This window comes from Polychytrium aggregatum, assembly GCF_025602895.1.
Source record: "Polychytrium aggregatum strain JEL109 chromosome Unknown BJ171scaffold_4, whole genome shotgun sequence".
Taxonomy (NCBI): Eukaryota; Fungi; Chytridiomycota; class Chytridiomycetes; order Polychytriales; genus Polychytrium; species Polychytrium aggregatum.
In genome coordinates this window covers 602,904-630,497 of record NW_026516206.1, presented here as the reverse complement: position 1 = coordinate 630,497, position 27,594 = coordinate 602,904, and the positions used below count along the sequence as shown (strand labels likewise).

At 58.3% G+C, this 27,594-nt stretch overlaps 7 protein-coding genes across 7 annotated transcripts; 4 read left to right on the top strand and 3 right to left on the bottom strand.

Annotated features, from left to right (window-relative positions):
- Positions 1–152: 152 nt before the first annotated feature.
- BJ171DRAFT_557756 (P-loop containing nucleoside triphosphate hydrolase protein) lies at positions 153–2,504 on the bottom strand (the record flags this gene model as incomplete). The annotated part of the gene is made up of 9 exons (XM_053113114.1): positions 153–164; positions 284–324; positions 449–734; positions 892–1,098; positions 1,302–1,411; positions 1,510–1,673; positions 1,799–1,908; positions 2,022–2,129; positions 2,244–2,504. The coding sequence occupies 9 exons, from the start codon at positions 2,502–2,504 to the stop codon at positions 153–155; spliced, it is 1,299 nt and encodes a 432-aa protein (XP_052970672.1).
- An 877-nt stretch (positions 2,505–3,381) lies between these two features.
- On the top strand, positions 3,382–7,225 carry BJ171DRAFT_489460 (uncharacterized protein). The gene is made up of 10 exons (XM_053109485.1): positions 3,382–3,838; positions 4,049–4,341; positions 4,462–4,545; positions 4,684–4,912; positions 5,048–5,154; positions 5,364–5,538; positions 5,707–5,837; positions 5,945–6,313; positions 6,416–6,575; positions 6,735–7,225. Exons 1-10 carry the CDS (start codon positions 3,677–3,679, stop codon positions 7,020–7,022), a joined length of 1,998 nt encoding a protein of 665 aa, XP_052970671.1. The 5' UTR covers positions 3,382–3,676; the 3' UTR covers positions 7,023–7,225.
- Positions 7,226–7,946: 721 nt separating this feature from the next.
- BJ171DRAFT_595719 (Sodium/hydrogen exchanger family-domain-containing protein) lies at positions 7,947–11,015 on the top strand (the record flags this gene model as incomplete). Its single annotated transcript, XM_053114622.1, has 7 exons — positions 7,947–8,127; positions 8,310–8,395; positions 8,630–9,253; positions 9,387–9,398; positions 9,528–9,647; positions 9,789–10,270; positions 10,465–11,015. 7 exons carry the CDS (start codon positions 7,947–7,949, stop codon positions 10,685–10,687), a joined length of 1,728 nt encoding a protein of 575 aa, XP_052970670.1. The 3' UTR covers positions 10,688–11,015.
- Positions 11,016–15,071: 4,056 nt separating this feature from the next.
- Positions 15,072–17,044, top strand: BJ171DRAFT_489421 (uncharacterized protein). Its single transcript, XM_053109484.1, has 3 exons — positions 15,072–15,761; positions 15,857–15,937; positions 16,114–17,044. Exons 1-3 carry the CDS (start codon positions 15,167–15,169, stop codon positions 16,785–16,787), a joined length of 1,350 nt encoding a protein of 449 aa, XP_052970669.1. The 5' UTR covers positions 15,072–15,166; the 3' UTR covers positions 16,788–17,044.
- Positions 17,045–17,118: 74 nt separating this feature from the next.
- On the bottom strand, positions 17,119–19,923 carry BJ171DRAFT_438110 (aspartate aminotransferase). Its single transcript, XM_053107993.1, has 8 exons — positions 19,845–19,923; positions 19,622–19,725; positions 19,285–19,415; positions 18,959–19,105; positions 18,746–18,858; positions 18,381–18,495; positions 17,850–18,271; positions 17,119–17,719 (listed from the first exon to the last, which is right to left on the bottom strand). The coding sequence occupies exons 2-8, from the start codon at positions 19,710–19,712 to the stop codon at positions 17,443–17,445; spliced, it is 1,296 nt and encodes a 431-aa protein (XP_052970668.1). The 5' UTR covers positions 19,713–19,725; positions 19,845–19,923; the 3' UTR covers positions 17,119–17,442.
- Positions 19,924–20,154: 231 nt separating this feature from the next.
- BJ171DRAFT_489418 (uncharacterized protein) lies at positions 20,155–21,934 on the bottom strand. The gene has a single exon (XM_053109483.1). The coding sequence runs from the start codon at positions 21,722–21,724 to the stop codon at positions 20,327–20,329; it is 1,398 nt and encodes a 465-aa protein (XP_052970667.1). The 5' UTR covers positions 21,725–21,934; the 3' UTR covers positions 20,155–20,326.
- A 1,503-nt stretch (positions 21,935–23,437) lies between these two features.
- BJ171DRAFT_489417 (major facilitator superfamily domain-containing protein) lies at positions 23,438–25,903 on the top strand (the record flags this gene model as incomplete). Its single annotated transcript, XM_053109482.1, has 9 exons — positions 23,438–23,708; positions 23,853–23,931; positions 24,167–24,495; positions 24,628–24,674; positions 24,781–24,892; positions 25,001–25,228; positions 25,373–25,408; positions 25,500–25,558; positions 25,676–25,903. The coding sequence occupies 9 exons, from the start codon at positions 23,438–23,440 to the stop codon at positions 25,901–25,903; spliced, it is 1,389 nt and encodes a 462-aa protein (XP_052970666.1).
- Between the last annotated feature and the right edge of the window lie 1,691 nt (positions 25,904–27,594).

Genomic DNA, 27,594 nt, shown 5'->3' with positions numbered 1-27,594 from the left:
CGCTACTGTGATCAAGGACAGCATGCATATATTCACAGCACATGCGGCATCGGCTCAACGTCCGACCAAACCGACAGACGACGTCGATCTGCGCCCTTGGAGGCATGGGCTGCCTGGTTCCGCAACGGGCCGACACGCCGGCTTCTTGGAGCTTATGCATAGTACTGGCGCAAGCAGGACAGACACGCAAAGAGTCAGCACAGGTCCGAGACAGTCCATTCCACCCCCACATCAGATCTGCTCGGCAGTTCTGAGCATTCGCCCTCACGGCAACCCGGCATACCTGCAGAGAGGTCTTCTTCTTGGCCTGAACTTCTTGTATTCCTGCAATGTTTGGGATGGATGGAAGGTTAGTGCGTGCTGGGTCCAGACCCGCTGCCCGATCTCGAGATACCTCAGCGCAAACAGCTGTCCCCCGCATGTGAATATGCTCAGCATCGCTGCCCACCTTCCATAAAGTCTTCGTGTCGGATCTCCACCGCCCCGCGTCGAAGGGCGATCATGCCAGCCTCGACGCAGACAGCCTTGCACTGTGCGCCGTTAAACTCGTCACAGCTTCGGGCCAGCTCGTCAAAGTTGACGTCGGGCGAGACTGTCATCTTTCGCGAGTGAATCTGCATGATGTGAGCGCGCGCCTCCTCAGTGGGCAGCGGGAACTCGATTTTGCGATCCAGTCGGCCAGATCGAAGCAGCGCCGGGTCGAGGATATCGATACGGTTGGTGGCCGCAATGACCTGGATGCGCGGCACAGATCGTTAGCGGCCGAGCGAGCGTGGCTTTGCATGGCTGGATTCAGGCTTGGCATCGCTGGCCGAGCCATTTTCCGTGGCAGCCTCACGACCAAGGTTCGCAGCAACAGGAGAAACGTGAGCAAACACGAGGTAGCATTACCTTGATTTGGTCGTTGCTGCTGAAGCCATCCAGCTGGTTCAGCAGCTCAAGCATCGTTCGCTGGACCTCGCGGTCACCAGACTTCTCGTTGTCAAAACGCTTTGTACCGACGGCATCGAGCTCATCGATGAAGATGATGGCCGGTGCCTTTTCTTTAGCGAGGTTGAAGGCGTCTCGGACTAGCTTGGCACCATCGCCGATAAACATCTGCAGACGCGATGTCGCCGAAGCCGATAGGTTGCGCGGAAAGCCGGATTGCATACGAGGGCGATTGAACAATGCGGCTGGTCAGACAACCGACACGGACACAGAGACCCGGATCTCAGACTCCAGCGCAACAACCGGATATCCAGTATCGCATTGTCGATGCGTAGTAAGCACCCAGACCCTCCTGCATCTCGGACACATACCTGGACCAACTGGGGCCCAGCTAGCTTCAAGAACGTCGAGTTTGTCTGGGCAGCACAGGCACGAGCCAGCAGTGTCTTGCCAGTACCGGGAGGACCATACATGAGACAGCCTGTGTGGAGGACGAGCATGCATCAGCCTTGCGGATCGAGACGGCTGTTGGGGGGAGGGTGGCGCAAATGGACACAATCGACGGCGAGGCTATCTGACCCTTCGGGGGCTTGATGCCCAGGTTCTTGAAACGCTCCTGGTGTGTCATCGGAAGGACGATTGCTTCAACGAGCTCCTCAATCTGCTTGTCGAGACCACCGACATCGTTATAGTCCTCTGTGGGCTTCTCGTCGACCTCCATGGCTTTGACGCGCGAGTCGTATCTACCATCCAGCATTATAGACACGAACGGCATTAGAGGCATCGGAGGCATGAGCAGCACGAGTGGTGCTGGATGTCATGCGGCGCTGTCCACCCATCCGTCCCCTGCTGCTTGCAAATGTCGTACTCGGCGGGCAGGGTATCCAGGATCAGATAACTGTCTTTGTTGACGCCGACGAGATCTCCGGGCTTCAAAGTGTTGGTGTCGACAAGGCCGACCATGGGCAGGAAAATGGTCTGATATGCACAGTGCCGGTGGATCAGCGGAGAATTCATCGAGCCTGCACAACTCGGCGAGCTCTTCTTGCAAAGTGGGGGCCAGGCAGCAGGCGGCGACATATCATCTCTACCTGGCGTGTTGAGGTCTTGATGACCGCACACTTGCCCTTGCGGTGAGCATCCAGATCAATGTTGGCGCCGTCCTCTTCGGGCTCCTCGTTGGGATCCATGTCCAGAATCTATCAAGCCGAAATTGGACGGGCGGACCGGGTGGGTTGATTCAGCAAATTTTCCGCGGGTAGCGAGTCGTAATGGCAGCAGCAGATGCGCGGCCGCCACAGAGAGGGACTCACCTCGACCACATTAGAGACCAGATAGGGGAGCTGCTTGTTGAGCTTGATCTTGTCCTTATTGTCCTTGATCCGCTCCTTCATGGCAATGTGCTCGTGGCCGAGCCGGGATTGCTCGCTCTTCATCACTTTGATGTCGTTTTCCAGCAGACGGATGCGGTTTGCAATCTCGTCTGTGCTTGCTCGGAGGATGTCCTGGCCGAGGTCCTCATTGTCGTCCTGCTGGGCCTGGTCCCAGATGGCCTTGTCTTCAAGCGTCGCCATAGTGTGCTGGTGCAATGGCAGGGAGTGTCTGGGGGGGGGAAATTGATGGACAGGCGCCTGGCGTTGGAATAGTCGGTCGGTCGGTCGTTGTTTGTCTGATGCCGATCGCTCTGTCGATCCAGAGGAGAGAAAGGCTGGCAAGCGGGGGCGGCATATGGCCGCTTGACGACCCTGGCGCGAGCGCCTATCACGTGCATCGAGCCAGGGTCTCGACTGCTGAGTGGCTGGTGGTTGATTCTGGCATCGGTCTCTGGCGGTTGATATCGGGTGTTGATATCGGGTGTGATATTGGGTGTTGATATCGGGTGTGATATTGGGTGTTGATATCGGGTGTGATATTGGGTGTTGATATCGGGTGTGATATTGGGTGTGATATCGGGTGTGATATATGGCATTGATATATGGCACTGATGTCGGGCGTTGCTATCTGATACTGTCCACTGCCTGTCTGTTGCGCCTGATCTACGGATCACCGACGCCGGTGGTGCGGGACTTGCCAACAACCGAACAGCCAGCCGAGACTGACATGGTCCAGCAATGCCCCGACAGCCCGCGGTGTCAGCATGAGCCATCTGCGATTGCTTTCATGAGGACGGGGTGCCGCCCGTGTCGCTGTGTGAGAGATTGCGGCGGCAGGCACCGCTTCCCACGGCTGTCGACAAACCACACCCAGCACCAGACCTGCACGCCGCGCCGAGTCCCTCTCTCACCCACAGCCCCGTGGTTGCAAGACCGACTTTCTGGGCACAGCCCGTCGATGTTTTGCCGGTGCTGCACCACTCGCAGGCCGCTGGTGCCAGCGCGGGACCGGGGACGCCGTGAGCTGGCTTGCATGGCGGCGGGCAGGCCTGCTTGGAGAACGTCCCCCCCCCCACGACCAGCGGCTGGCTCTCGACAACGGCCGTGCGTCCTCCTGACCATCGGCCGTGTTGTCGTCCTGCTCCGCCAGGCCCAAGAAGGCCCAAGAGGGCTTGTGCCGAGCCCCGCTGCGGCCGCGTGGCCCCCATGTGCCTGTTCATGGCCGCAAACAAAGGCCAGGCCCACCCGCGACGCTCCTCGGATACAGCCCGGATCACATATGTACCCCTTGGCTCGCCATCGCCAGCTCTTCTCCCCGTCGCCCCGTTGCTCCTCCGTCTCTCTCCTGCTCTGAAACCCCGTCGTTTGCCCAAATGGCCCACCAGCAAAGTCTCCACGCCACGTCGCTCTCCAACCCCAGCCAGTTCTGGGCCGAGCAAGCCAACAGCGTCACTTGGTTCAAGCGCCCGACCTCGATCCTCAAGGTCGATCGGGATCTGCCAGCCCCTCACTATACCTGGTTTGCCGACGGCGAGGTGCGGTTGCGATCGCCGCTGTCCGCTCTGCGCTCGTGCACGTCTCGCTCTTCGTTGCTCATTATCACCGACTTCCGGCGATCTCTCATCTCGTCTCTCGGAAAACCGGTCACCATGCGTGGGTCCGGTCCCGCCCCCATGCGTAGCGGCACCTCGGCACCGATATCTCGCTCTTCTGGCTCATCGTTACCCTACTCCTCTCGCTGGCAGCTCAACACTTGCTTCAACGCACTGGATCGCCATGTCCTCAACGGAAGGGGCTCTCGAACGGCGCTGGTCTACGACTCGCCCGTGACCAACAGCAAGCTGCAGTTCACCTACGCCCAGCTGCTGGAGCATGTCCAGGTGCTCGCCGGCGTGCTCTCCCAGCACGGCGTCAAGAAGGGCGATACCGTCCTCATTTATATGCCCATGGTTCCGGAAGCGGCCATGGCCATGCTTGCCTGTGCCCGACTCGGCGCCGTCCACAGCGTCGTTTTCGGTGGCTTTGCTGCGAAGGAGCTGTAAGTATTATCTGTGCGGCCGGCTTGGGATGGAGGGAGGCACGGCTGTTGTGCGGGGTAGGCAATTCTTGGCATGATCGCCTCCGGTCAACCAACATGCCGCACACTCCTTCATTGCAGGGCCAAGCGCATCGACGACTGCAATCCCAGCGTCGTTCTGTTCGCTTCGTGTGGCATCGAGCCGTCTCGTGTGATTCCGTACAAGTAAGTGCTGGCGTCCTCGTGGATCGCCGCCTTTCTCTGGCGGCTTGCCTCGTTGGCCTTGGTCTGTCTGGTCTCCGAGAGAAACTCTCGCGGGGAGGGGGCATCGGCAGAGGCTCACCTCCGACGCTCTTCATGCAGGCCCTTGCTCGACGAGGCTCTGAGCCTCAGCAAGCATGTCGTGCCGATCAGGATCTGCTTGCAGCGCCCCCAGTGTCGTGTCCGACTCGATGCCAACCGAGGCGAGTACGACTGGGAGGACGAAGTCAAGCGCTCCAGACGAGCCAATTTGAAGCCCGAGTGCGTTGTTGTCAAGTCTGGAGATCCTCTCTATCTCCTCTACACCTCGGGCAGCACCGGCGTTCCCAAGGTGAGTCGACGGCATGGTGGTCCACGGGGTTCCGATCGGGTGGCCGGCCATCACTATCATACTTTGAGAAGAACGTTTATACGTTGCACGGCTCATCTGCTCACCCGCCTCGGTCATCCGCTTTCGGCCCCACAGGGCGTGGTCCGCGATAACGGCGGTTATGCAGTGGCTCTGATTTGGTCCATGAACAACATCTTTGGCGTGGGCCCGGGAGAGACCATGTTCACCTCTAGCGATATCGGGTAAGTTGTGGGTTCGCGCTCGTTTCCCTCTCCTTCTCAATCTTGGTATCTGCCTGGGTCGGTGTCGCTCGACATTCCTCTCCGATCCCATTGCAGCGATGGTCACAATCCACACAGACCACTGGAGAATGCTTGACTTTGCCTCTGATCCCGCGTTGCCGAGCTCTGGGCCCACTTGACTGACCAAATGCGCCGGCCCACGAACACAGATGGGTTCTTGGCCACAGCTTCATTGTCTACGGCCCACTTCTCAATGGATGCACCACGGTCATGTACGAGGGCAAGCCCGTGGGCACACCGGATGCCGGGGCGTACTGGAGGATCATTCAGGACTACCGAGTCAAGGTCCTGTTCACTGCCCCAACGGCGGCTCGCGCCATCAAGGTGGGTTCTGCTTGGGTTGCTCGGGCTGGCAAATGCATCCCTCTCGAATGGCAGTGCGTAACGGCTCAGCGATGCCGACAGCCGTCACCCTATCTGAGGATGACTCGTGTCAAAGGGTCGATCGCTTGATGTAACCCATTTGCTCTCTCCAATCCGGCTACATTGCAGCGAGAGGATCCTCACGGCGAGCTGACGCGCACATACAACACCTCAAGCTTGAGAAACATGTATCTTGCTGGCGAACGCAGTGATCCCGATACGCTCCAGCATTTCCAAGCGTTGCTCAAGGTGCCCATTCGGTGAGTATGCAGCACCAAGATCCCATGTTGCCAGCAGGACGAGCTAGCATCGACGCTGGGGTTTTGGGACTGCGGCTAACTGTCTACCCCCCCCCTGCGAATGGCAGCGACAACTACTGGCAAACCGAAACAGGCTGGCCTATCACCGTTGCCTGCGCCTTCCACGACCCATCCAAGAGCACCCCCACTCAGCTGGGCAGCGCGGGGCCGCCTACTCCCGGATACGACGTCAAGGTTCTGATCTCTACCAGCGGCAAGCACAAGCATGAGGTGGACCATGACGACAGCCACAACCACGTTGAGTGGCAGGAGGCCACCGAGCCTGATGTCATGGGCACTCTCGCCCTCAAACTCCCTCTGCCTCCTGGCTGCTTCCCCACACTGTGGAAGAACCATTCGGGTTATCTCAAAAGCTACTTTTCCAAGTTCCCGGGCTACTTTGACCTGACGGACGCTGGATACCTCAGCTCCAATGGGTAAGTCCAGAGTAGACATGCCTGCATCCCTTCCAACTTGGCAGCGCTGTGTGTTCGTGCGGATGCGGAGACAGTAGCTGACTGGGCGATCCCCGTTTCCAGCTACCTCAACATCATGTCGCGCACCGACGACATCATCAACACGGCCGGACACCGATTGTCGACTGGCTCAATGGAAGAAGTGGTGGCTGCCCACCACGATGTGGCCGAGTGCGCTGTCATCGGTGGCCAAGACAAGCTCAAGGGCGAGATCCCGATCGGCGTAAGCGCTTGGCGTGCATGCACCTTGCAGAAAGTGTGGCGATGGCTGTGGTGTGGCGATGGCTATGGCGTGGCCAGCTGTCATCAGCAATGTTCATGACCTCGGCCAGCTGGGTGTGTCTCTTGCCGCTGACCTCCCGCTGACTATCATGTCCGCCAGTTTGTGGTCCTGAAGCACGGAACGGTGCACTCGAACAATGAAATCATCAACCAGCTCGTTGCAGCCATTCGCAAACAGATCGGGCCATTTGCCTGCTTCGATCGTGTCTTCATTGTCCATCGCCTCCCAAAGACTCGCTCGGGTAAGATCCTGCGACGCATCCTCCGCGCCATCTACAACGGATCCCCATATGATGTCCCCGCTACCATCGACGACGAATCTGTCTTGCAAGAAATCAAGGACGCTGTCCGTCAGCCCAAAGGCTCTGTGCTCTCGGCCAAGTTGTAACTGTGCTCGCGCGTGATTGCGCCCGCTGATTTCAGTGGAGTCTCAAGATCAGGCGATTGTCCATCGCAATTCAGACAGTTCCTTGGCCGTTTGACCTTGCTTCTGCATCATCCAAATACAGCTCCGGCGATAAACAGAGAGGACATTTCGCTTGGTTCAGAACACAATAGTTTGTTACCCAATACCATCGCGCTGTCCATGACCATTCTGTGATGCGGTGCTCCTGTCATCCACAGCCTTAGGAATATTGCCTCCATATTCAGTGTGTCCACGAGCACCATTCACCGCTGGCACTCCGAGACCAGTGTGCAGGTCGATTGTGGAGACCGGAGAGTGACCGGTGGTCTTCACTCGGAGGTAATCTGTTGAATTGCATGTGGCTTCATTGGACGCATGCCATCACATACTGCGCCGGCATGGGTGTAAATTATATCAGCTACCACTACAGCTGCTCCCGCCAGTCCATGACGGCATATTCGTTTTCGGAAGCAGCAGACTGTGGGCATTCGAAGCTGCAATGTCGCATGAGGCGGGGGACTGACCTCGTCACTGGGATGCCGATTGGGAGATTGCGTGGAAATGACGTTGCTGCCCCTTCAAGTGGGCCGCAGCGGAATATCTGATTTGCTGCAGTCTGGTCCAATGCACCCAATCCAGCCCCGACCCAGAGACGGCGCCGATCCCGCCGGGGCGCTCCTGCTATCAGGCTCGCTCGCTCGATGCGCTGGCCGGCTGCGGTGGTCCTCAAAGAAGTCGCCGAGAGATCAGTTTCAGCTATATATCGCACTCGCGACCCCCGTAATTTGTCAAGACTCGCTCGCTTTCGAAGGACACTCGGACCTTCCATTCGCCTCTGGTCGCTGCCCCCTCTTCCATTCCCGAGGTGGCCTTTCTCCCTTTCATCCAGCAACACCAACACACGCCATGACAACCAACACCACTGTTGCCGAGGCGGTGGCTGCCACGGCCGAGGAAGAGCAGCACGCGCTCTTTATTCGAGCAATCCTGCTGCTTTCGCTCATTGTTGTGGTGATGAACGTCAACCTGGCTCTCAAGAAGGCGCAGTTTCACTACGTCGGCGAATCCGCTGTGATGATTCTGACTGGTACGCGTGGGAAGGGGTGGATATGAGGTGGAGAGCGGAAAGTGCCGACTCCAGACGCCGCTACTTCTGGGGACCTCAATGGATGCGAAAGGCGGATGCGTATCGCCGGTGGGACACCAGCCGGGGCTGCGACGGCCGCCTGGACTGATGCTCATCGCGATGGTCCATCATGTCGCTGGTAGGTCTCCTTGCGGCCATGTGCTGGATCGCGTTCTCCTACGACCAGGAGAATGTCGCCATCCAGCTGTCGTCCAAGTTCTTCTATATGGTGCTCCTTCCTCCGCTCATTTTCGAGGCAAGTGACCACGCAGGCCCTGCGTCATCCCTGTGGCCGGGTGCCAGCAGGAGAAGCGGGTTGTTTCTGGCACGCCGCTCGGACTGTGGTGCGGCTCGCCAGACTCTCGTCATCACAGATCCCAGCGCTCCACCGATACCTCGCGCTCGTCCATGTTGCCATCGGGACTGATCTCTCTCTGATGGTATCTTCCCGTCGGATCGACAGGGTGGATTCAGCCTGAAGCGCCTCACGTTCTTCAAGAATGTCCTGCTGATCATCGCGCTGGCTTTTCTCGGCGCGCTGTATTCCACATTCGTGACATCGGGCCTGATGTACTTTTTCAGCAAGCTCATTTCCCCCTGGAGCTTTGTCGAGTCGCTCGTGTTTGGATCGCTCATCAGCAGCACGGACCCGGTGACGGTTCTGTCACTTCTCCCGCCCACGGTCGACAAGCGCCTCTACATCCTGATCTTTGGCGAGTCTGCTCTGAACGATGCCGTGGCCATCATCCTGTACCGCTTCTTCACGGACATTGCCGACCCCAAGATGAGGCTGTCGGCCACGTCGCTCGTCCTCAGCGTGTTGCAGTCGGCGTGGGTGTTTCTGGGCTCCTTTGCCATCGGCATCATCCTCGGCCTGATCTTTGCCAAGATTACCAAGCACATCCGTGTCCACGAAGATGAGGCCACCACTTATGAAAGCGTGATGCTTATCGTCTTTGCGTACACGTCCTATCTCTTGGCCGATGTGCTCGGACTCACGGGCATCATCTCGATCTTCTTCTGCGGCATTGCCATGGCCCATTACGCCTACCCCAACTTGTCGCCCGAATCGGCGAGCTTCATCAAGGTGAGTGTGCCCATCATCGGCTCTGGCGGCTTATGTGTGTCAGGACGCAAGATGGCGCCTGTTTGATCTTGTGGGCCCCTGTACATGCTTTGGGCCTCGCTGCTATCGCAACCGTCGAATCTTTCTGTGCCAGTCATTCGCCGATGTATGTCGCTCGCAGCCATCCTAAACGACCGGGTTGTGTTTATCTGATTCCCTGTCCCAACACCGCTACCACGTCCACTCCACTGAACCTCTACTCAACCCAACTGCCATGCAACAACACGACCGCCAGGTGTTTCTTCGAGTCATTGGACATATGTGCGAGTCCTTCATCTTCATCTACTTGGGTCTCGGGCTCTTGTCCTTTGGCGGCAAGACCACATACAGTCCCTTGATGATTCTGTTTGCCTGTGTAAGTCGCATGGCCATGCCCGGTGGTTTCATTGGAGCCCATGTTGGTGCCCACGTTGTCTCGACCCACCTTCGCCCACCACACGCTTCGATAACGTTGCTGAACGAGATCTGACATTCTCTCGCTGGTTGCGCGTGCCAGATCTCGATCCTGGTGTCTAGAACGCATATATTTCTTATCTTGGGCTCCAGCAATCTCATCCACCGTCGCAATCCCGAGACCGCCATCCCTTTCAATCAGCAGGTTCTCATGTGGTTCTCTGGGCTCCGCGGCGCCGTGGCCTTTGCCCTTGGCGTCACATTCTTGGAGCATCCCGTCTTTGATGCCGATGTCAAGGGCATGATCTTTGGAACAACTGTCATGGTGGTGGTCATCACGGTGATCATCTTGGGAGGTCTCACGCCGTACATGCTCAAGTGGCTCAAGATTAGCAGCCCTGACGCTGGCGACGTTGCTGCTGGTGCTGCTGGTGCTGTGGCCGAGCAGCATACCTCGACCAAGGAGATTACCAAGCGCGAAAACGGCGAAGAATACAAGATGCTCGCTGATGGGGACGAGCACGACGACGATCCTGGTTCAGGCGATCGCGTGGTTTATGGTTGGCTGCAGAGCTTGGACATGAAGTACGTCTTCGAGATTGCATTGATTGACGTTGCCTCCCAACCCCGACACCGATTCTATGCATGCCCTGCACAGTAGCCCCTGCCACATGTTGAGTGGTCTGCAATCGCAAGCAACACTAACCCATATCGTCGACTGCTACTGCCCCATTTCAAATATTAATGCTGTTACCGTCGCCACTGCTCTTGCCGACCAGGTATATCCGACCTCTCTTTACCATGCCCAAGAGCGAGACCGAGGAAAAGGCCAAGGCTCCCGAGGACGAGAACGCCACATCGAGATACTCGCTCACTCGGAAGGCCTCGCTCACCAGGGCGTCGCTGAGCAACAACCGCAAGGCATCGGTGGCTCGAAGCACCACCGGCGGATTCAGCGATGTCGAGATCAGTGCTGTCCCTGAGCAGTCCGAAAAGGTCTAGCGCAAGGGGCAGCCACGGTTGCATTCGGCGTGTTCATGCTCTCGCATTTCCTCAGAGCAAAGGCCCACACATTATTTGTTCCTTTGCTTCTACTTCTGCTCCTCCCCATTCCGCACCGCTGTGCCTGCACCAGCAAACATAGATTGTGGGCTGGTCGCTCGGGGATGCGCTTCGTCCTGTGATCGGTTACACTTTATTCAGAAAAATACGGGACAGCACAGCCGTTTCCATGAACATGTAGTTTGTGATGGCATGCGTCTAGCTATGCCATAAAAATAAAACAGATCACTTTGGCAGCCTCCGAGTGAATATCACCGGTCGCTCTCCGGTCTCCACAATCGACCTGCACACTGGTCTCGGAGTGCGGGCGGTGAATGATGCTTTTGGACACACTTGTGAATGGTCATGGCCAGCGCGCGATAACATTGGGGAACAAAATATTCGATGAATGGTCAAAAACCCGGGTGTCCCGCTTTTAATTGGATTAACTGCAAGACACACTCGATGGTCGAGTTCTTTGAGCGAGCGAGCTTCCCAGACGACTCTGTGATTGTGATGGACAATGTCAGCATGCACAAGACAATGGCTGTCCTGGACTGCATCGAGCGCCGAGGATGGTCAGTGATCTTCACCCCACCTGCCTCGCCCGACTTCAATCCCATCGAGAACTTCTTTGGGGTTGTGAAGCATCAGTACAGGAAGGCAGGAGCGCTGAATGCGTCTGAGGGGTTCAGGGTCGGGATGGTGACCCTGTTTGAGTCTGCCGTTCGGAGGGTGCTTCCAGATGTCTTCCCACGGCTGATTGAGCGAGCGATGCGCTTCTGGGGTTGAGTTCCCTCCAATCAAGCCGCCGTTCTCACGTTCACATCCCTGGCTTGAACCTCTCGGCGATTTTTGAACAGGTCGCTTCCCCAACCAGCCCGCAAAGACGGGCTCCTGCTCTCGGGTATAAATGCCACACCTTCGTCCTGCTGCTTTCTTCCCTCATCTCGCCTTGATCTGATCATCGCGCTATTGTACGATAAAAAAAAAGTCTCTGCTCTGACCAGTACCACTGGCAGGCATCCAGCATCCTCTGCCCCCATGCCTCCGAAGCGTAAGGGTACCGGTGATGGCCAGCCTCGGCCACCCAGGCCCAAGAAAGCCAAGTCACAGTCGGAGCCTGTCTCTGGTTCGTATTCTGACCCCACGCATGCTTGGTCGTCTGTTGCTCCGTCGCTCACCACCACTGCTTCTGCAGATCCAATGGATGTCGATCCCACCGAGCCTGGTCCATCTACTTCCTCGAGTACTGGCAAGCGATGTCGCCAGTGCGATGGCACCGATCATCAGCGAAGCAACACCAGCAAATGTCCCAAATACCGGCCCCTCAAGAGTTCTGTCGTCCCTCTCGTGGATGGAAGGTCATCCGCCCCTCAGTTCAGCTGCTTCAAGCAGACGATGGATGGCTGTTGTCTCAATCCCGCTCTCCGCGACAAGATCCAGGCCACCGTCGAGGCCATGACCCAGATCCAGTTCGAGGCATCCAGGCTGCTCAACCTGCACATCCTCCGGTGCATCGAGCAGGATCTTCCCGTCCCCGTCATCTCCAAGTCCACCCCTGCATTCATCCGCCAATGCTTCACGATTGTCGAGGCCGATGCCCTCTCGACGGCCAGGGATACCAAGAAATACAACGAGCATCTGGTCGCTTCCTTTCGCGACTACCAGACCACTCGGCACGCAGACCTGCCTCCGGCCCCTCGTCTGCCTGATGGTGCTCACAGTCAGCTTCTCACCCTGGCTGTCAATGCCTATGCCACCAACTGCACCACCCACCTCAATCTGGCCTACTGGCGACTCCTTCGCCGCTTCTGCGCTGCCGTCTTCCCAGCCAACAAGCATAAGCACGAAGCCATCGAGGCCTGTCTCGAGCTCTTCGAGAAACCAGGGCAGACACCACCCAAGGCCGATCTCGAGTTCCTCTATCCCGAGTTTGGTCACGTCCTGGACGAGTTTCGGTACAGCAACGACCAGGACCGCTTCCGGGCCCTCCATCGCCTCTCACACCATGTGGGAATCCTCGCCCGGGACAAGATGGTCGACAATGTCCACAAGTGGATCGACTGTGACATGCCCGCCCTCCGAGTCACCGAGTTGCAGCGCCAGACCAAGCTGGACGAGCTCACTGCCCAAGGCATTCCCTCCGACGACAAGAGGTTCACCACGGCCAAGTCTGAGCTCGGCACCACCAAGTCCAAGATCAACAAGCTGGCCGCCAGGATCAAGTGGGCCCTCAAGCAGCTCGCCGTCGACACTCCTCCGGCCGTGTGCACGATGGTTCCTCTGTGCACTACAAAGGCCAAGTATGTCAAGATTGACACCGTCACTCTCTGGCAACTCCTTGACACCGAACATCGTCTTGGACTCACCCGGGACATGCTCAAGGAAGAAGGTGAGGACGGTGTCAACAACCAGGATCGTCTCTGGCGCAGTTGCTTCAAGCTGCGTAGTTCCCTCTTCCGTGACCGGGATATCAATCACAAGCTGTTCAACTACGAGATCAGCACCGATGGCATTGGATGCACCATCGGCCTCGTTAAGTTTCTGCCTCGAACCGATCACACCGAGACCATCGAGCCTCCTCCGACTTCCGAGCAGCGTATCCAGGCCCACATCGGAGACCCAGACCCCAACCGCACCACTTGGATTGGAATCGACCCAGGCGTCGGCTCCATCTTCACGGCGGTCATCCAAGCACCGGGCCACCAAGACGAGGTGGTCTCATTCTCCAATGGCCACTACCAGCAAATGTGTGGCCATACGTCCAACACCAAGTGGCACAATATCATGAAGTATCGACTCGGCATCGAGACCTGGATGTCGACCACTCCCTCGCCCAAGGTGTCGTCTCGGAAGCCTTCAAGGTCCATCTCACCCATGTCCTGCGACCGGAGCTGCGAGTGCAGCTCGACTTCCACCTTGGCAAGAAGGCCCGTCACCATCGCTTCACGGGCCACAAGAGGCGCCAAGTGGCCGTCGACAAGATGTGCAAGGCCGTCCTGAAGCACGCCCCGATACGGACCGATGTGGTGATCGCCTTTGGCAATGCGTCATGGCGACAAGGCAAGGGCTATGCATCCAGCCCTCGGAGGCAGCGGTTTGCTCAGTACTTTGAGCAGTTCGAGCACCACCGACGCCGTCCCAATCACCATCATGGAAGTGTCAAGGTGGCCTCGACGAACGAGTTCAACACCTCGCAGGTGTGCTCCAAGTGCCTGGAGCCAGTTCGGTTGGAAGGACTCGATGCGCCCAGTGTTGCGAATTCCCACTTTGTCAGGAGCTGCAAGAATCCCAGCTGCCGGGCAGTGTGGAATCGCGACGTCAATGCGGCGCGCAACATGATCACAGTGTGCACTCCGATTGTGGAGACCGGAGAGCGACCGGCGGTCTTCACTCGGAGGCTGCCAAAGTGATCTGTTTTATTTCTTGTGGCTTTGCTTGACGCAAGCACAGCACATACTACATGTTCATGGAAACGGCTATATTGTCCCGTTTTTTTCTGAATAAAGTGTAGTGTGGAGAGCCAAGGCCAACCAGGGCATGCAAGCGAGTCGAGGCAGTCCGAGGGCGGCTGCGTTCCCACGGTGGAGAAACCAGGCCGGCTTGTGCTGCGCCACAGTAAGCATACGAGTGTGTGTGTGTGCGCAGCAACACAGCCCTGTGACCAGGCGCGGGTTTCCATGGCAGCCCACTTGGTGTGCTGCCGAGCAGATGGGTGGGGAAGTCGTGCGACCAAGAGCGGCTGGGCCAGGTCGAGGCGGGGCCGAGGAGAGAGGCGGCCGCGGACGCTTGGGTGCACCAAAGCACGCTGGCGGGCTGGAGAGACGATGTTCCCTGCGACGGCATTGCTGGAGATGGAGCTGCTGGGGATGGAGCTGCTGGGGATGGAGCTGCTGGGGATGGAGCTGCTGGGGATGGAGCTGCTGGGGAGGTGGCATTGCTGGGGAGGTGGATCGCATCATCAAGGGGATGCTGCCGAGGGACAACGCTCGGGAGGGGGTGGGCCACCTGCAGACACAGACGGCCGTGTGCGAGTCAAGGCTGATGCCAGCAGCACGGAGTGGGCCGCCGGTGCAGCTGAATGTGCGCGCTGAATGTGCGACTGCACCTGGCACAGCAGGAGCACCGACAGTGTTAATTGCACAAACGGCAACAGCAACAGCAACAGCAACAGCATCGACAGCAGTATCATCAACGGCATTAACAGGACTATCGACAGCAACAGCAGAATCGACAGCAGAATCGACAGCGCTGAGCAGTCGCTCCTGTCGCCGCGCTCGCCAAGCAGCGCCCCTCGCCGCCACCGTCCTTCTTGCTCCTGCATCCTGTCGTGGCGGCCTGTCTTCTGTCTCGGCAACTCCATCGCCCTGCTCGGCTGCTGGTCTCCTCCTCCTCCTCTCCCATCGGCCCTCTCCTGGCCTGCTTCTTCCCCCCCCCATGGCAGGCCGATCATCTGCCTCGGTAGCGCCGTCTCGTCGTTCGGGAGCAGGGCCGTCGCTGCTGCTGCTGCTGCTCCTCGCCGTGCTCGCCTTCGTCCCTGTCTCGCTCCAGCTCGGGATGGAAAACACCTCCGACTGCGAGTTCGAGTGCAGTGCCGTGCTCGACTTCCCCCTCTGCACGTCGCTCAACTTTGGCTTCTGGTGTGCCTATCCGGCGCATAGCGGATGCCCCTTCGAAGTCAGCGGATGCAACTGCCGATGCGGCTGCTACGACATGACCGGCGAGGACCGCACACCCTCCAACTGCCAGCTCCCGCACACCTCGGTCTCGTCCCAGAACAACGGCGGGCATCCCACCGCATCCGTCGATCCCATCTCCAGCGCTGCTCCTCCTCCGATTGTCCCCGATCTGTCTACCTCGACCCGACCCTCGACAGCGACCGCTGCCACTGCATCGGGACGGACTTTGTCCCCGCAGTCCCAGTCGGCGGCTCCAAGAGCGACGACCACTGACAACCCGGGGCCAGCTCCAACCGGCACCGAAGTCGATTCAGGGCCGGTGATGCCCAACCGCCCGTCGCTCCACAACACCGGTTCGTCTCCTCCGTCTTGTCGCTGTCTGCCACCCGCAACTGACTCGATGTGTGGCCCAGGGGTTCTAATCTACTGTTGCTCGATTCGACTGCAGATGCGGCCATCACGGCCATCAAAACCAATGCCACGGCAGCATCGCCCACCAACGACCCCACCGACCCCAACTCTCTCAAAGGTGCGTGTCCTCCGGACACTCTCCCATCGCCATCGCAAATTCATCTGTGCTGTGGCCAATATCCCACGCCTTCCCTTCACTTGTCCATCAGGCTCATCATGCTCATCGTGTCCATCATGTCCATCATGTGCACCGTTTTCACCGTCCCTCTGATTTACCGTTTTACCGCTCTGCAGACAGCCCAACCAAGAACATCCCGCTGGTCGTCGTCGGGGCATTGCTGCTTGCCGGTGCCGTCGTGGGTGCCGTTGTTCTTGGGGTCACCCGAGCAAAGTTGCATCGCAGCCCATCGACGACGAATCTGCATGCATCCATGATGTCCAACGCGACCTCAATCGAGCTGCTCGGCCCTCATCCTCAGCTTCCAGTCCCCAGCTTCATCGGCGCCAGCATCCCGCTTTCGTATCCTCCAGCGCTGCTGTCGCTGCCGAGACCTGCTTTCCCCGAGCGGCGGTCCTCATCCATCGTACCCGATCCTGAAAGTGTCGCCAAGCTTCCGCCCATGCGGCCCATCGTGCAGATACCACTGCCGCTCAAGCTGCTATCGCAAGGGAACGAGCGGCCCCTCACTCGCCAGAACATCCTGAACCGGAAGGAGCCGCTTACATCTCCCCTGGGACAGACGTACTTTACGGCGTCGGACTGCGAGTCCATTTCGACGATGCGGTCGTCGCTTCAAAGCTCGGCGGCATCGATCCGATCGACCGACCGCCGAAGCACGCTGTCGCTTGTGCTGCCTCGGGATCCTGCCGGCATTCTGACGGGCGACGAGTCACCCGAGTCCGACCAACTCTCTGGTTCGCAAGTTCCTCGACGGCACTCCCTGCCTTCCGACTTTTTCCCACAATAGATATCCCGGTCTTCTCGCGCTGTTCCTTCCCTCCCCCTCCTTCCCCGTCCACCTTGTCTATCAATCTCTCCTCCCCCCTCCCCTCCTATCTGTCCATGTACTAAAACCTAGCTATGTCAGCCCTTTGCGAGAGCACTCAAGCTTTCACACAGCCGTCGCCCCCTCCCATTACCTACTGTCTTTGCCCAGAACACCGGCGTGTCTATCTCTAATGACGAATACAACACCCCCGCTGCTGGGGAGTCTATGACCCTGCACTCCGAGGTCCGGCCTCACCGATTCATTCGCAGAACACCGCACACTCCATTTACCAAGCCTGAGGCACGGCAGTTCTGCAAGAGATTCGTTTATTTTTTTTTACAGGCATGAACAACGAAAGGCGCCCGATTCGATGCACAAGGTCAACCGGCGGACCGGCACAAGCGGACCCAAAGGATTCCAAAGGATTCCAAAGGACACACTTAATCCGACCGACGACACAACGTGCTTCCTGCCCGGCTGTAAAGCAAGGTACTCGAGTGATGGATACAAAATAGAGTCGCCGATAACTTAGAGAAAAACGAATAGAAGAAAGGAGGAGGAGGAGGGACAGCATGCATGATGGTTGGGTTGTGCTGTGTCGATGAGTCTAGACATGTGAGGCGTCGGTCGTGCTCTACTTGGTGACGGTGTGGATGCCCTCGGCGAGATACTGCACGTTCTTGCTGGTGATGCCGGCGATGGAGATGCGGCCGTCGCGGGTGAGGTAGATCGAGAACTCGCTGCGGAGGCGGTCGACCTGCTCGGGCTTGAGGCCGGTGAAGCAGAACATGCCGATCTGCGAGGTGATGTGGTCCCAGTTGTGAGTGCTCTTGTAGGTGTTGACCAGGTGGTCGCGGAGCTGCTGTCTCATAGAAATGATGCGGTTGGCCATGAATCGGACTTCGTCCTCCCTGTTGACAGGACAGTGGCTACGAGTTAGGATGCAGACGCACACACAGATGCAGTCGCACACACAGATGCAGACGCACACACAGATGCAGACACATGCACAGATGCCTCCATCCGGCGAGGGGTACTGACCATTCCTTGCGAAGTTCTTCGAGTCCCAAGACTTCCTTGACAATACGAGGTCCACTCAGAGGGGGGTTGGAGTACATGGGACGGACCAGGATCTTGACCTGGCTGTCAACGCGCTTGGCCTCCTCGGCGCTGTCGGTGACGATGGAGAAGAGACCGACACGCTCGCCGTAGAGACCGAGGTTCTTGGCAAAGCTCTGGGCGAGCATGACACGGTGGCCCTGCTCGACAAAATGACGAAGGGCAAAGGCATCCTTGGTGGGATCGCCAGAGGCAAAGCCCTGGTAGGCCATGTCGAAGAAGACAAAGTGGCCCTTCTCCTTGCAGACGGTCGAGATCTTCTTCCACTGCTCCTGGGTGGGGTCGACGCCGGTGGGGTTGTGGGCACAGGCGTGCAGGAGGACGATCGACTCGGCAGGGATGGTCTAGAATCCAGCGAATGTCAAGACGTTCACGGTTCAGCGGCGCTCAATCCCAGCAACGGCCCTGCGCGACAGACGGCCCAGCGTGCTAGCAAGCGGCGAGGGGCTGTACCTTGAGATCCTCGACCAATCCGTCGAAATCAAGGCCCTTGGTGGCCTTGTCGTAGTAGCGATACTGCTTGACCTCAAGGCCGGCATCGCGGAAGATGTTGCCGTGGTTGCCCCAGCTGGCGCGCGAAAGAGACAGAGGACATTAGACGGCCGGCGATGTAAATCGAAACGACCTCCTCCGGTAGATCGAATAACAAAAGCACCAAGCGTCGCTGTATTCCAACCCTGTAGCAGTAGCCGTCGAGTAACGACAAAGCTGGCAGAAGGCAGACACCAGCATCTCCACAAAGCTTGCACTGAACGGGGGCAGAATATTGGGCCATGTACAGTCTCGCATCGGGCGATAGCTCCACATCCCAGACATACCTGGGGGTGGGGAGGTAGATGGTCTTGCCACCAGCACCCTTGTAGAAGCGGTTCAGGAACTCGCCGCCGATGCGGAGGGCACCGGTACCGGAGAGAGACTGCGAGGTAACGATCTGCAATCACCACGTGGGAATTAGCTTTGGCCTGTATCAGCTACCGAAATGCAAGTGCAAATGCAGACACCCTTTCTTTCGAGAACCGGGGGTCACGGACGAGATTTGGCTCACTTGCCTGGCCGTTCTTGAGGGGAGCAGAGTCAGCGCCATAGGCAAGTTCGGCAGCGAGCTTGGTGTAGCCAGCCAGACCAGTGATACCGAGGTATTCCTTGTCCAGAGCGAGGTCGTTCAGGACCTTCTCGGCCTGTGTGGATGGCGATTGCACCGATCAATAATTGGATAAATGCAGAGTGGTCAAAGGCATCCTTTCACACAGAAAGACCGTTCCGATATCAGGAGCCAGCATGCCGTCCGGGGCGATATCGCGCCAACGGCCAGGAAGCCCCTTTATGCCGAGACTGGATGGTCGGGACGACAACGCACCTTGCGGACACAGCGCAGGACATAGGGCTTGCCGTTGTCATCGCGATAGGCACCGACACCCAGGTTCATCTTCTTGGGGTTGGAGTCAGCCTTGAAGGCCTCGGTGACACCCAGGATCGGATCAGGAGGACCTGTGCGAAATACAGCACAGGCAGTCAGCAGGCGGGATCTGGCCACCCTCGCTCGACGACGACGACAAATGGCCGACGACAGATGGGGTGACAAAGTGTGTATGCCCAAGTTCCCTGGGCAATCCAGATCTGCCTCACAGATCTGCATACACTGGCCGGCACCGCAGAGATAGCCAGCGGACACTACGAGCACTGCCCCGACGTACCCTGCTGGACGTGAGCCCATGCCGACATCCAACGCATGGACGAAGGGTAGCGGGAGGAGGCGACTCGGACGGACTGAAGAGCACGAAGCATGACGGGCGAAATCCTGTGGGAGCCGGGGACGCATTAGCATTAGCATTAGCATCGGCATTATCTCAAAGGCCATGGAGCTTGTCGTCTGGCACGGCCATTCGGCGAAACGCATATGTCCTGCCATCCGCATACCTGTGCTGAGGAACGGACGAGGGTCGAGAGCCGGAGCCGGCGTGCGCGTCGAAATAACGGCGATGGCGGATGCGAAAAAGCGAAAATTTTCACGCCGCAAAAGGACATCGGCGGCGTGCGGCCAATCGGAGGGCGCAGAGGTGGCTGCGCATGCGGCGGCCCTGGCTGCGGTCGGGACACGTGAAGACCACACAACACAATGCAGCGACATGATGTGATGTGATGTGATGCGATGTGATGTGATGTAGTGTGGTGCAATTTGTTACTCGACACTATCGCGCGCTGGCCATGACCATTCGCCACTGGCACTCCGAGACCAGTGTGCACTCCGATTGTGGAGACCGGAGAGCGACCGGTGGCCTTCACTCGGAGGCTGCCAAAGTGATCTGTTATATTCCTTATGGCATAGTTGGACGTGTGGATTCAGCCTCCAGAAAGAAATCAGCCGGACTCATCGACCTCGGCGGCGGGTGCATTCCGTTTCACGTTGCCATCTGCAGAAGCCTGTCCTTTGCTTTTGGGTCCAAGCAATTCAGCGGAAAGACGCCCTTGGTGGATCTCGTCCAGTTTGCAGCGACAGCCCAGCCGTCCTCAAACACACGCTCGACAACGATGGTGTCGCCAATCTGCACAAAGATCTCGTCAGGCTGCTCGGGGTGGTGCTCTGTCACTGCCAGGAATGAGTTATCCTGGGGTGGCTCGCCTTGGAACGAGAACCGATCGACCAGATCCAAGATTGAGCGTCGCTCCCGGTATTCGGAGCCGAGCTGCTCCATGGCCGAAAACAGACTGGGATTGCGAACGGGTAGTTCGCGTATCAGCGTTGAATCTGCCAGGGCCTTTTGCGCGCTGTCGGTATCCAGACGCGCAGGATGCAGTCGCCCGATAGAGGGAACAGTCGAGCCGGTGTCGTTGCGACGGGGCAGACTGGGCTTGCCGAGTGTGTAGAGGCTGTGGATCGAGAGCTTTCTCATTGGGGAGCGATGAGGCTGACTTGCAGCGGACAGATGGAAGGGCAAAGCATGGCTCGGCGACGGCAGCTCCCGAGCTGGGGCGTGTGGCGAGACGGGCGTGAGCAGCGGGCCGGGATGCGCCAGGCGATCCGGCAGGGGCTTCAGAGCGATGCTGACAGCCGGCGGCGGCTGCTGATAGGGTGACCGGGACTGAGCAGGACTTGCCCGGGAGTTGGATGGATGGTATGGCGAGGGATTCTCATGACCACGGACCTCGGTCGACAGGAATCGGGTGGGCGAGGGTGCCGGGGCGTTGGTCGGCAGCTTGTTGGAGGCTGCCTGGGCCGAAAACCGGCGGAATCCCGATGCCTTTGGGTGGGCAAACCGACGCTTGGTGTTGTAGGAAGTCCAGGCGATGAAAAAGAGGCCTGCGATCACCACAAAGGCCACCGAGCCTGCGACAATGCCAATGATGGCCGTGGTCGACAGCAGACCAGAGTTCAGCGCCGTCGGAGTCGGTATCGGGACAGCGAGCGATGAGGCGGCAGTCGATGCGGCAGTGTCAGTGGACACCGAGATATTTGCTAATGTCTCGATCGGCGAGGTCTGGAGCGAGGTAACGGTTGTCTGCAGCACAGCGGGGGTGGTAGCAGAGGAATTGGCGACGGAGATGGAAACAGAGACGGAGTCGGAGGCCGTGGGAACGGCCAGAGGCGCGGAGCTGGACGAAGCACCATGCGGGCCTGCATCGGTGCTTGCTGTCGAGGTGCTCCGGGTCCCTGTCGAGCTGCCGGTCGTTGTGCCTTGGATACTGGCGATGGACGCTGGTGCCGGTGCGATATTCGATGCCAAGGACGTTGCAGCCAAGTCCGATCCAGCCGATCTCGTAGTGCCTTCGGATGAAGCACTGGCAGCAGCATCGTTCATGCCAGGGAGCAATGCCGTTGAAGATGCTGATACGACCGGGGCCGCCTGGGTACTTCGAAACTTGGCCCTGACTCGGCGACGGAGTCTGCGGCGGGCTGGGCGGTGGCCATCTGTGAGGACGCTTGAACAGGCTTTGCGTGCTGCTCGACCATGGAGCCCATTGGCACGAGTGTGCGATGAAGATATGCAGGAATTAGCTGGGACTGCATCATTGGCACCCATGCCGAGCTGATCAGGGGTTTGGGAGGGCCAGAAGCAAAGACTACAGGTTATATATGTCGATCGATCAAGAAAGCAGAGAACTGGTCGAGAGCGACCGGGAAGAGCAGGCTTTGAGGGCTCGGTGGAGATGAAGGGCAGATCGACAGAACGATGGGGCGACAGGCAACGGAGCGAGCGGAGGCACACCGTCGCCGATATATATACTGGCGGCAGGGCGCAACGGAGGGTACCCCGGTCAGTGGATCCGGGGGGAAAAAGGAGGGAGAGGGCATGGAACGGATGAACGGCAGTATCTCAGGAAGGCCGCTGGGTGGGAGCAGGGGAGAGCAAAGTGCAAGACTCGCCGCCGGTCCAAGTACCAGCAGCAGCGGCGAGATACTGCAGCTCGGACAGCGAGATGGGCGCTAGCCGTTTGGATGCTAACTACTCGGGCGCTAGCCGTTTGGATATCAAGGGTATGCATGCGATGCTCGGCTGTGTTGTGTTCGGGGACCCCGCCGGTGAATGTCGTCTGTGATTGCTGGCCCGAAGCCCATGCGGGGCTGACGACGCCCGTCGACGAGGCCCTGGCGGGCTCTTGCTCTTGTCTCTGCTCTTGCTGCTTTCCTGCGGCGCATCTCTGACGGCCATCGTCGCTGCGGCGGACGGGTCACGGACTGTCGGTCACAGTATCCGTCCGCCGAATCATGGGTGCAGGCGTTGACCACGATCTGCACCGATGCGGTTGCAGGTGATCTGCGTCGATGCGGATAGGTATGCTGGCTTCTGATGATGCTGCGATCTGCAATGCGATCTGCAATGCAATCTGCAATGGGCGCCAGAAGCCGGAAGGCGCCATTTCCCCGGCCTTGACTGCTTGAATCGCTCCAGCGACCGAGTTGCTGGTGTGCTGCGGCTGGATCGCCGCTGCGCTTGGTCAACTGGGCCGGGAAGCGCCGGCGATGACCAAGTTGGGAATCACCGCAGTCGCTCTTGGCATATCGCTGCTGCGAGTGTCTTTGCGCCAACTCGGTCGGCTTATCGGGTGCTGCGGCTGGCTATGTCGTCTTGGACACCGTCGTTGGTGCTGATATTCCTCTGCCGAGCCCGCCCACTGTCATCGTTGATGCGCTGTCCGCAGCTGGCCGGTGGCAGTCGCAGACTCATACATATTCTACTGGCGCCCGCGCAGCTTCCCAGCCATTGCAATGCAGCAGCCAAGCCCCCACGCGCCCATGAAATAGCCAGAACACAGCTGGCTCGGGCAGGATCGGCATGGTTTGGTCATGGCGCTCTCGGGGCTGCCGTTGACATCACTTCCAGGCGCAGCGCTGCTGTCGTTCAGCGATCATCAACAGCCACGTTGGTTCCACAAGGGTTCCCATGGCCGGGATCGATCGATCGAAATGGGCTTATAACTTGTCCCGATCGGCATCTATGGACCCACCATCGGCAGCTCCGAAGAACCCGAGCGGCATCGGAGCACATTGATCGACGGCCCGTCTCGCCTCAATGGCTCATCCAACCGACAGCTCGCAAACGATCGATACGATCGATCACCCGCCGACGCAAACGCATGACGACGATCAGTCTCCAAAGCTCGGCGAGGAAATCGTCATCGTCGACGCCGTAGACCCGGTCTCGGCCCCCGAGCCACACCCCGAAGGCGGATACGGCTGGGTCGCTGTCATTGCCAGCTTCTGGGTCCATTTCTTTATCGTCGGCGGCGCCTCGGCCTTTGGCGTGTATCTGCAGCACTTTACCGCTGGGCAAATCTTTCCAAGTGAGTCTTGCATGGCGCGGCTGCTCTGTCCGGCTGGTTCAACAAGCTGCGAACCATGCACTCCAGGTCGTCTCGCCTGGACTCTGGAATCGGCCGATGCTGCACCAGCCAAGCTCATCTAACCAACCATCTACTTCCAACCAGATGCCTCCAACCTGTCGATCGCCTTTATCGGCTCGATCAGCGCCTGTGGCCTCTCTCTCTTTGCAATCCCAGCCGGAAGGTATGTTGGATTCCTGTGCAAGCAGCCTTGGGCTGAGTGAACTGGTTCTTTGACCAGAGTGAGGTCTCCAGTCTGCATCCATGTCCGTCCACAGGTGTCGGACCTGCGCCATGATGTTCATGGTCGATGGCAGTCTTGACACAGCTAGCCATGGCGGAGACGAGCCTCTTCCGGACACTGCCCTGTCGCATGTCAAGTCGACCTAACCTTGCATCTCGACCCCCATCGTCTATAGACTGGCTGACAAGTACGGATATCGCCCCATCGCCGTCATTGGCGGCGTCATGGCCGGCCTGGGCTACATTGTTTCGTCCTTTGCGACAGAGACATGGCACATGTGGCTGACCCAGGCCGTTCTCTCGAGTATCGGAAGTTCGTTTGCGTACATGCCCGCCGTCAGCATCATTTCCCACTGGTTCGCAAAGAAGCGTGGAATCGCCGTTGGCATCGCTGTCGCCGGCAGCGGCGTCGGCGGCCTGGCCCTGAGTCCCCTGATCCGCCTGCTCATCCGACTCTTGGAGTGGCGCTGGGCTCTCCGCATCAACGGCATTGTGTGTCTCGTCGGTATGTATGAGTGATACATGCTGCCGTTCGATGGGCTGGAGCCTGAGACAGGTCCATCCTGTTTCCATTTGACACTGACACTGACATGGCTCTTCGCCGACCTTGCTGACTCGGCCACTTTGCATCTGGCAGCCACGGTTGTCGCAGCGTTGTTCTACAAGACTCGTGTGGCATCCAAGGTATGTTTGCATCCAGAGCCCTGTTGCGAATGGCACTGGTCGCATTCTCGGCGCTTGTTCAGCCTGCCATGGGCTCTGATCGATCTCCCTCTTCCACTCCCATCAGCGTGCAGCCGCGATCGACTTTGGCATGTTCAGGATCTGGGACTTTACTTGTCTCTATGTCATCGCCTTCTTCAACACCTTTGGCTACTTCATCCCGTTCTTCTTCCTGTCGTGTAAGTATCGTGGCTGAGCGACTCCATCTGTGTCGACTGCCAGCATATCGCCGTCCGGATCGTACATATCTCATGCCTGTGCTGATGCCATCTCGTTGCACTCTACAGCCTATGCTGTGTACTACGGCATCTCGACCGACAATGCTGCCCTGCTTGTCGGCATCTTGAACGGTGCCTCGGCTGTCGGTCGCCTCCTCTGGGGATACTTGGCTGATCGTTTCGGCCACATGAACACCCTGGCCCTGACCATCACCGCCGCGTCGCTGTCGGTGCTGTTGATATGGCCGTTCTCGACCGCCTTCTGGTCCCTGATGGTATTCGCGATCATCTTTGGCAGTACGTATGATCGATATGCTGCTGTTGCTGTTGCTGCCTCAATTCTGTGGATCGTGGACTGCGAGTACTGGCAGGTGGCAGTTACAATGCACTCTGGGTGCTTCTCTGACAATGGCTGCCTCAATCTCCTTCCTTCCACTCCAGGCTTCATCGGCGGCTTCATCAGCTTGTTCCCAACTGGTAAGTATTGAAACCAACGCGATCCACAGTCACAGACTCGCACCTTTGCATCCACTGACTCGCCCCCGATCAATGCTTCCTCTCCTCCCAGTCATCGCCGAGCTCTTCAAGACAAAGAACATTGCCTCCATCAACGGCATGCTCTATTCCGTAAGCAGCGTGGCCGGTTTGCTTTGAGAATCCGACTGGATACAGCCCGGATGCAGGTTGCACCAAGTGCCCATATTGCACTGAATGCTCATATTGCTTGTCTATTCTGTTGTGTAGAGCTTCATGGTTGGAAACCTGATCGGATCTCCTTTGGCCGGCCTCATCATCGATCGCTGCACCACGCACAACTCGGATGGCTCCACCACGATCAACTTTATTCCTGCCATGCTCTTTGGCGGAGCCTGCATGTCCATCGCCACAGTCCTTGTCCTTGGGTTGGCCGCGAGCAAATGCAAAGTCAAGAGAACAGAGGAGGCAGCCAAGTCCACACAGGAAACGCTCTGAGCACCACCACTACCGCCGCCGCCGCTGCCAGCCCGGCCAACATCCACCGTTTCCACCTATGATATAGAGATTGCCGACTTTCCCCGCACCCGCACTCGTACATGTCAGTCGCATACACTCTGTGTCTGTGTACACTTTATTCAGAAAAAAACGGGACAATATAGCCGTTTCCATGAACATGTAGTATGTGGTATGCTTGCGTCAAGCAAAGCCATAAGAAATAAAACAGATCACTTTGGCAGCCTCCGAGTGAAGACCACCGGTCGCCCTCCGGTCTCCACAATCGACCTGCATACTGTGATCATGTTGCGCGCCGCATTGCCGTCGCGATTCCACACTGTCCGGCGAATGGTCATGGCCAGCGCGCGATAGCATTGGGTAACAAAATATTCGATGAATGGTCAAAAACCCGGGTGTCCCGTTTTTTATTGGATTGCCTGTAATACACATGCACCTGACAGGCAGCATATCGCCGACGATCAAACAAAACGCTTTATTGAACTACCACACCAATGCCGCTCGACAGGCTACTCAGCGCCACTCTGCCCTGTCGAACACAACAGCCAGTTGAGTAGATGAACTGCGGGTTTATTCGATTGAGTGGCAACAGCAGCAACGTCGAGCAAGCCCGGCGTGGCACGGTTGCTTGGTGGAACTGTGCCGGAGAACCTGTTGAATCTTTGAAAAGGCTTGCGACAGACACAACACTATTCATATAGCGGGTACCTCTGTGCTGGTCCATGTGGCGCTGCACCACTTATCCGCCCCGATGCATGCGCACCACCGACCATCGGATATGGGCCAGCCCCGATGTTGGGGACGCGCTGCATCCCGACAAATGGCCGAGCGCCACCAGTAGAGCGAGTTTCGGCAGAGGAGCCGATGCGGCTGAGCGATGTGGCCATCTGTGACTTGAGTGCAATTGTCGTTGGGCGGCCCCGTTTCTTGCGTTCGGCATCAACGCAGCTGTCGGCCTTTCCCAGCCGGATGCATCGCTAAGAGAACGATGGAGACGTCGCCGTGGTGAGCCAGATTTCGACCTCCAGTCCGCCATCGTGAGCCGTTGCGGCTGATATACCCGATAGACTGAGTACTCCCACGACGACATAGCCTTCCGTCCATCCCGCCAGCGGCTCCTCTGCATGCGAGCCGGCTGGATCTGTGGATCGGCGCGGCGAATCGCTCTGGCTTACATGGCAAGGCCGTTCAATATCGCAAGCCACGTGTGAGTTTTTGCAGCTCACACATGCCCGATGCACATAGAGCTTCGAGCGCACAAGCTTGCGAGTTCGCTTGATGGCTACACTCGGGCTGAGTCCCGTTTGAGGTGGTTCTCCTCTCGGGGAATCGCGGGCTTTATCGTCGCAATGGTCGGAAGGAGGACCGTTTCTGGTGTCTCCGCGTGATGGACCGCTGAGGCCGCCATGCGAAATTGGCTCGCAGTCGGCGCTGTACCGGCGCTGTGATCATCATATGCATGGAGATGCTTGGGGCATAAGTATGCAGAGGGATATCTGGCACACCCGCAAGCGCAGGTGTTCACAGAAATTTGCGCCAGATTCGGTTTGCTCCTCGTCCATAACGGCGCGACGAAAGCGAGGCTCCGTACCAGAGTCTCACGGTGCTGTGTGCTAGGGTAGAACGGATCTTCGCGAGAAGATGATGAAGACTCGGAATCAAAGTCGTTTCGG

Excerpts from the sequence above, each read along its gene's own strand:
- BJ171DRAFT_438110 (XM_053107993.1), bottom strand. The coding sequence starts at position 19,712 with ATGCTTCGTGCTCTTCAGTCCGTCCGAGTCGCCTCCTCCCGCTACCCT. Across the intron at positions 19,416-19,621 it reads ATGGGCTCACGTCCAGCAGG|GTCCTCCTGATCCGATCCTG; the intron begins GTACGTCGGGGC and ends TATTTCGCACAG. Across the intron at positions 17,720-17,849 it reads GAAGAACTTCGCAAGGAATG|GGAGGACGAAGTCCGATTCA; the intron begins GTCAGTACCCCT and ends TCCTGTCAACAG.
- BJ171DRAFT_489418 (XM_053109483.1), bottom strand. The coding sequence starts at position 21,724 with ATGAACGATGCTGCTGCCAGTGCTTCATCCGAAGGCACTACGAGATCG.
- BJ171DRAFT_489460 (XM_053109485.1), top strand. The coding sequence starts at position 3,677 with ATGGCCCACCAGCAAAGTCTCCACGCCACGTCGCTCTCCAACCCCAGC. Across the intron at positions 3,839-4,048 it reads CCTGGTTTGCCGACGGCGAG|CTCAACACTTGCTTCAACGC; the intron begins GTGCGGTTGCGA and ends TCTCGCTGGCAG. Across the intron at positions 5,155-5,363 it reads TTCACCTCTAGCGATATCGG|ATGGGTTCTTGGCCACAGCT; the intron begins GTAAGTTGTGGG and ends CCACGAACACAG.
- BJ171DRAFT_489421 (XM_053109484.1), top strand. The coding sequence starts at position 15,167 with ATGGCAGGCCGATCATCTGCCTCGGTAGCGCCGTCTCGTCGTTCGGGA. Across the intron at positions 15,762-15,856 it reads CCCGTCGCTCCACAACACCG|ATGCGGCCATCACGGCCATC; the intron begins GTTCGTCTCCTC and ends ATTCGACTGCAG. Across the intron at positions 15,938-16,113 it reads CGACCCCAACTCTCTCAAAG|ACAGCCCAACCAAGAACATC; the intron begins GTGCGTGTCCTC and ends ACCGCTCTGCAG.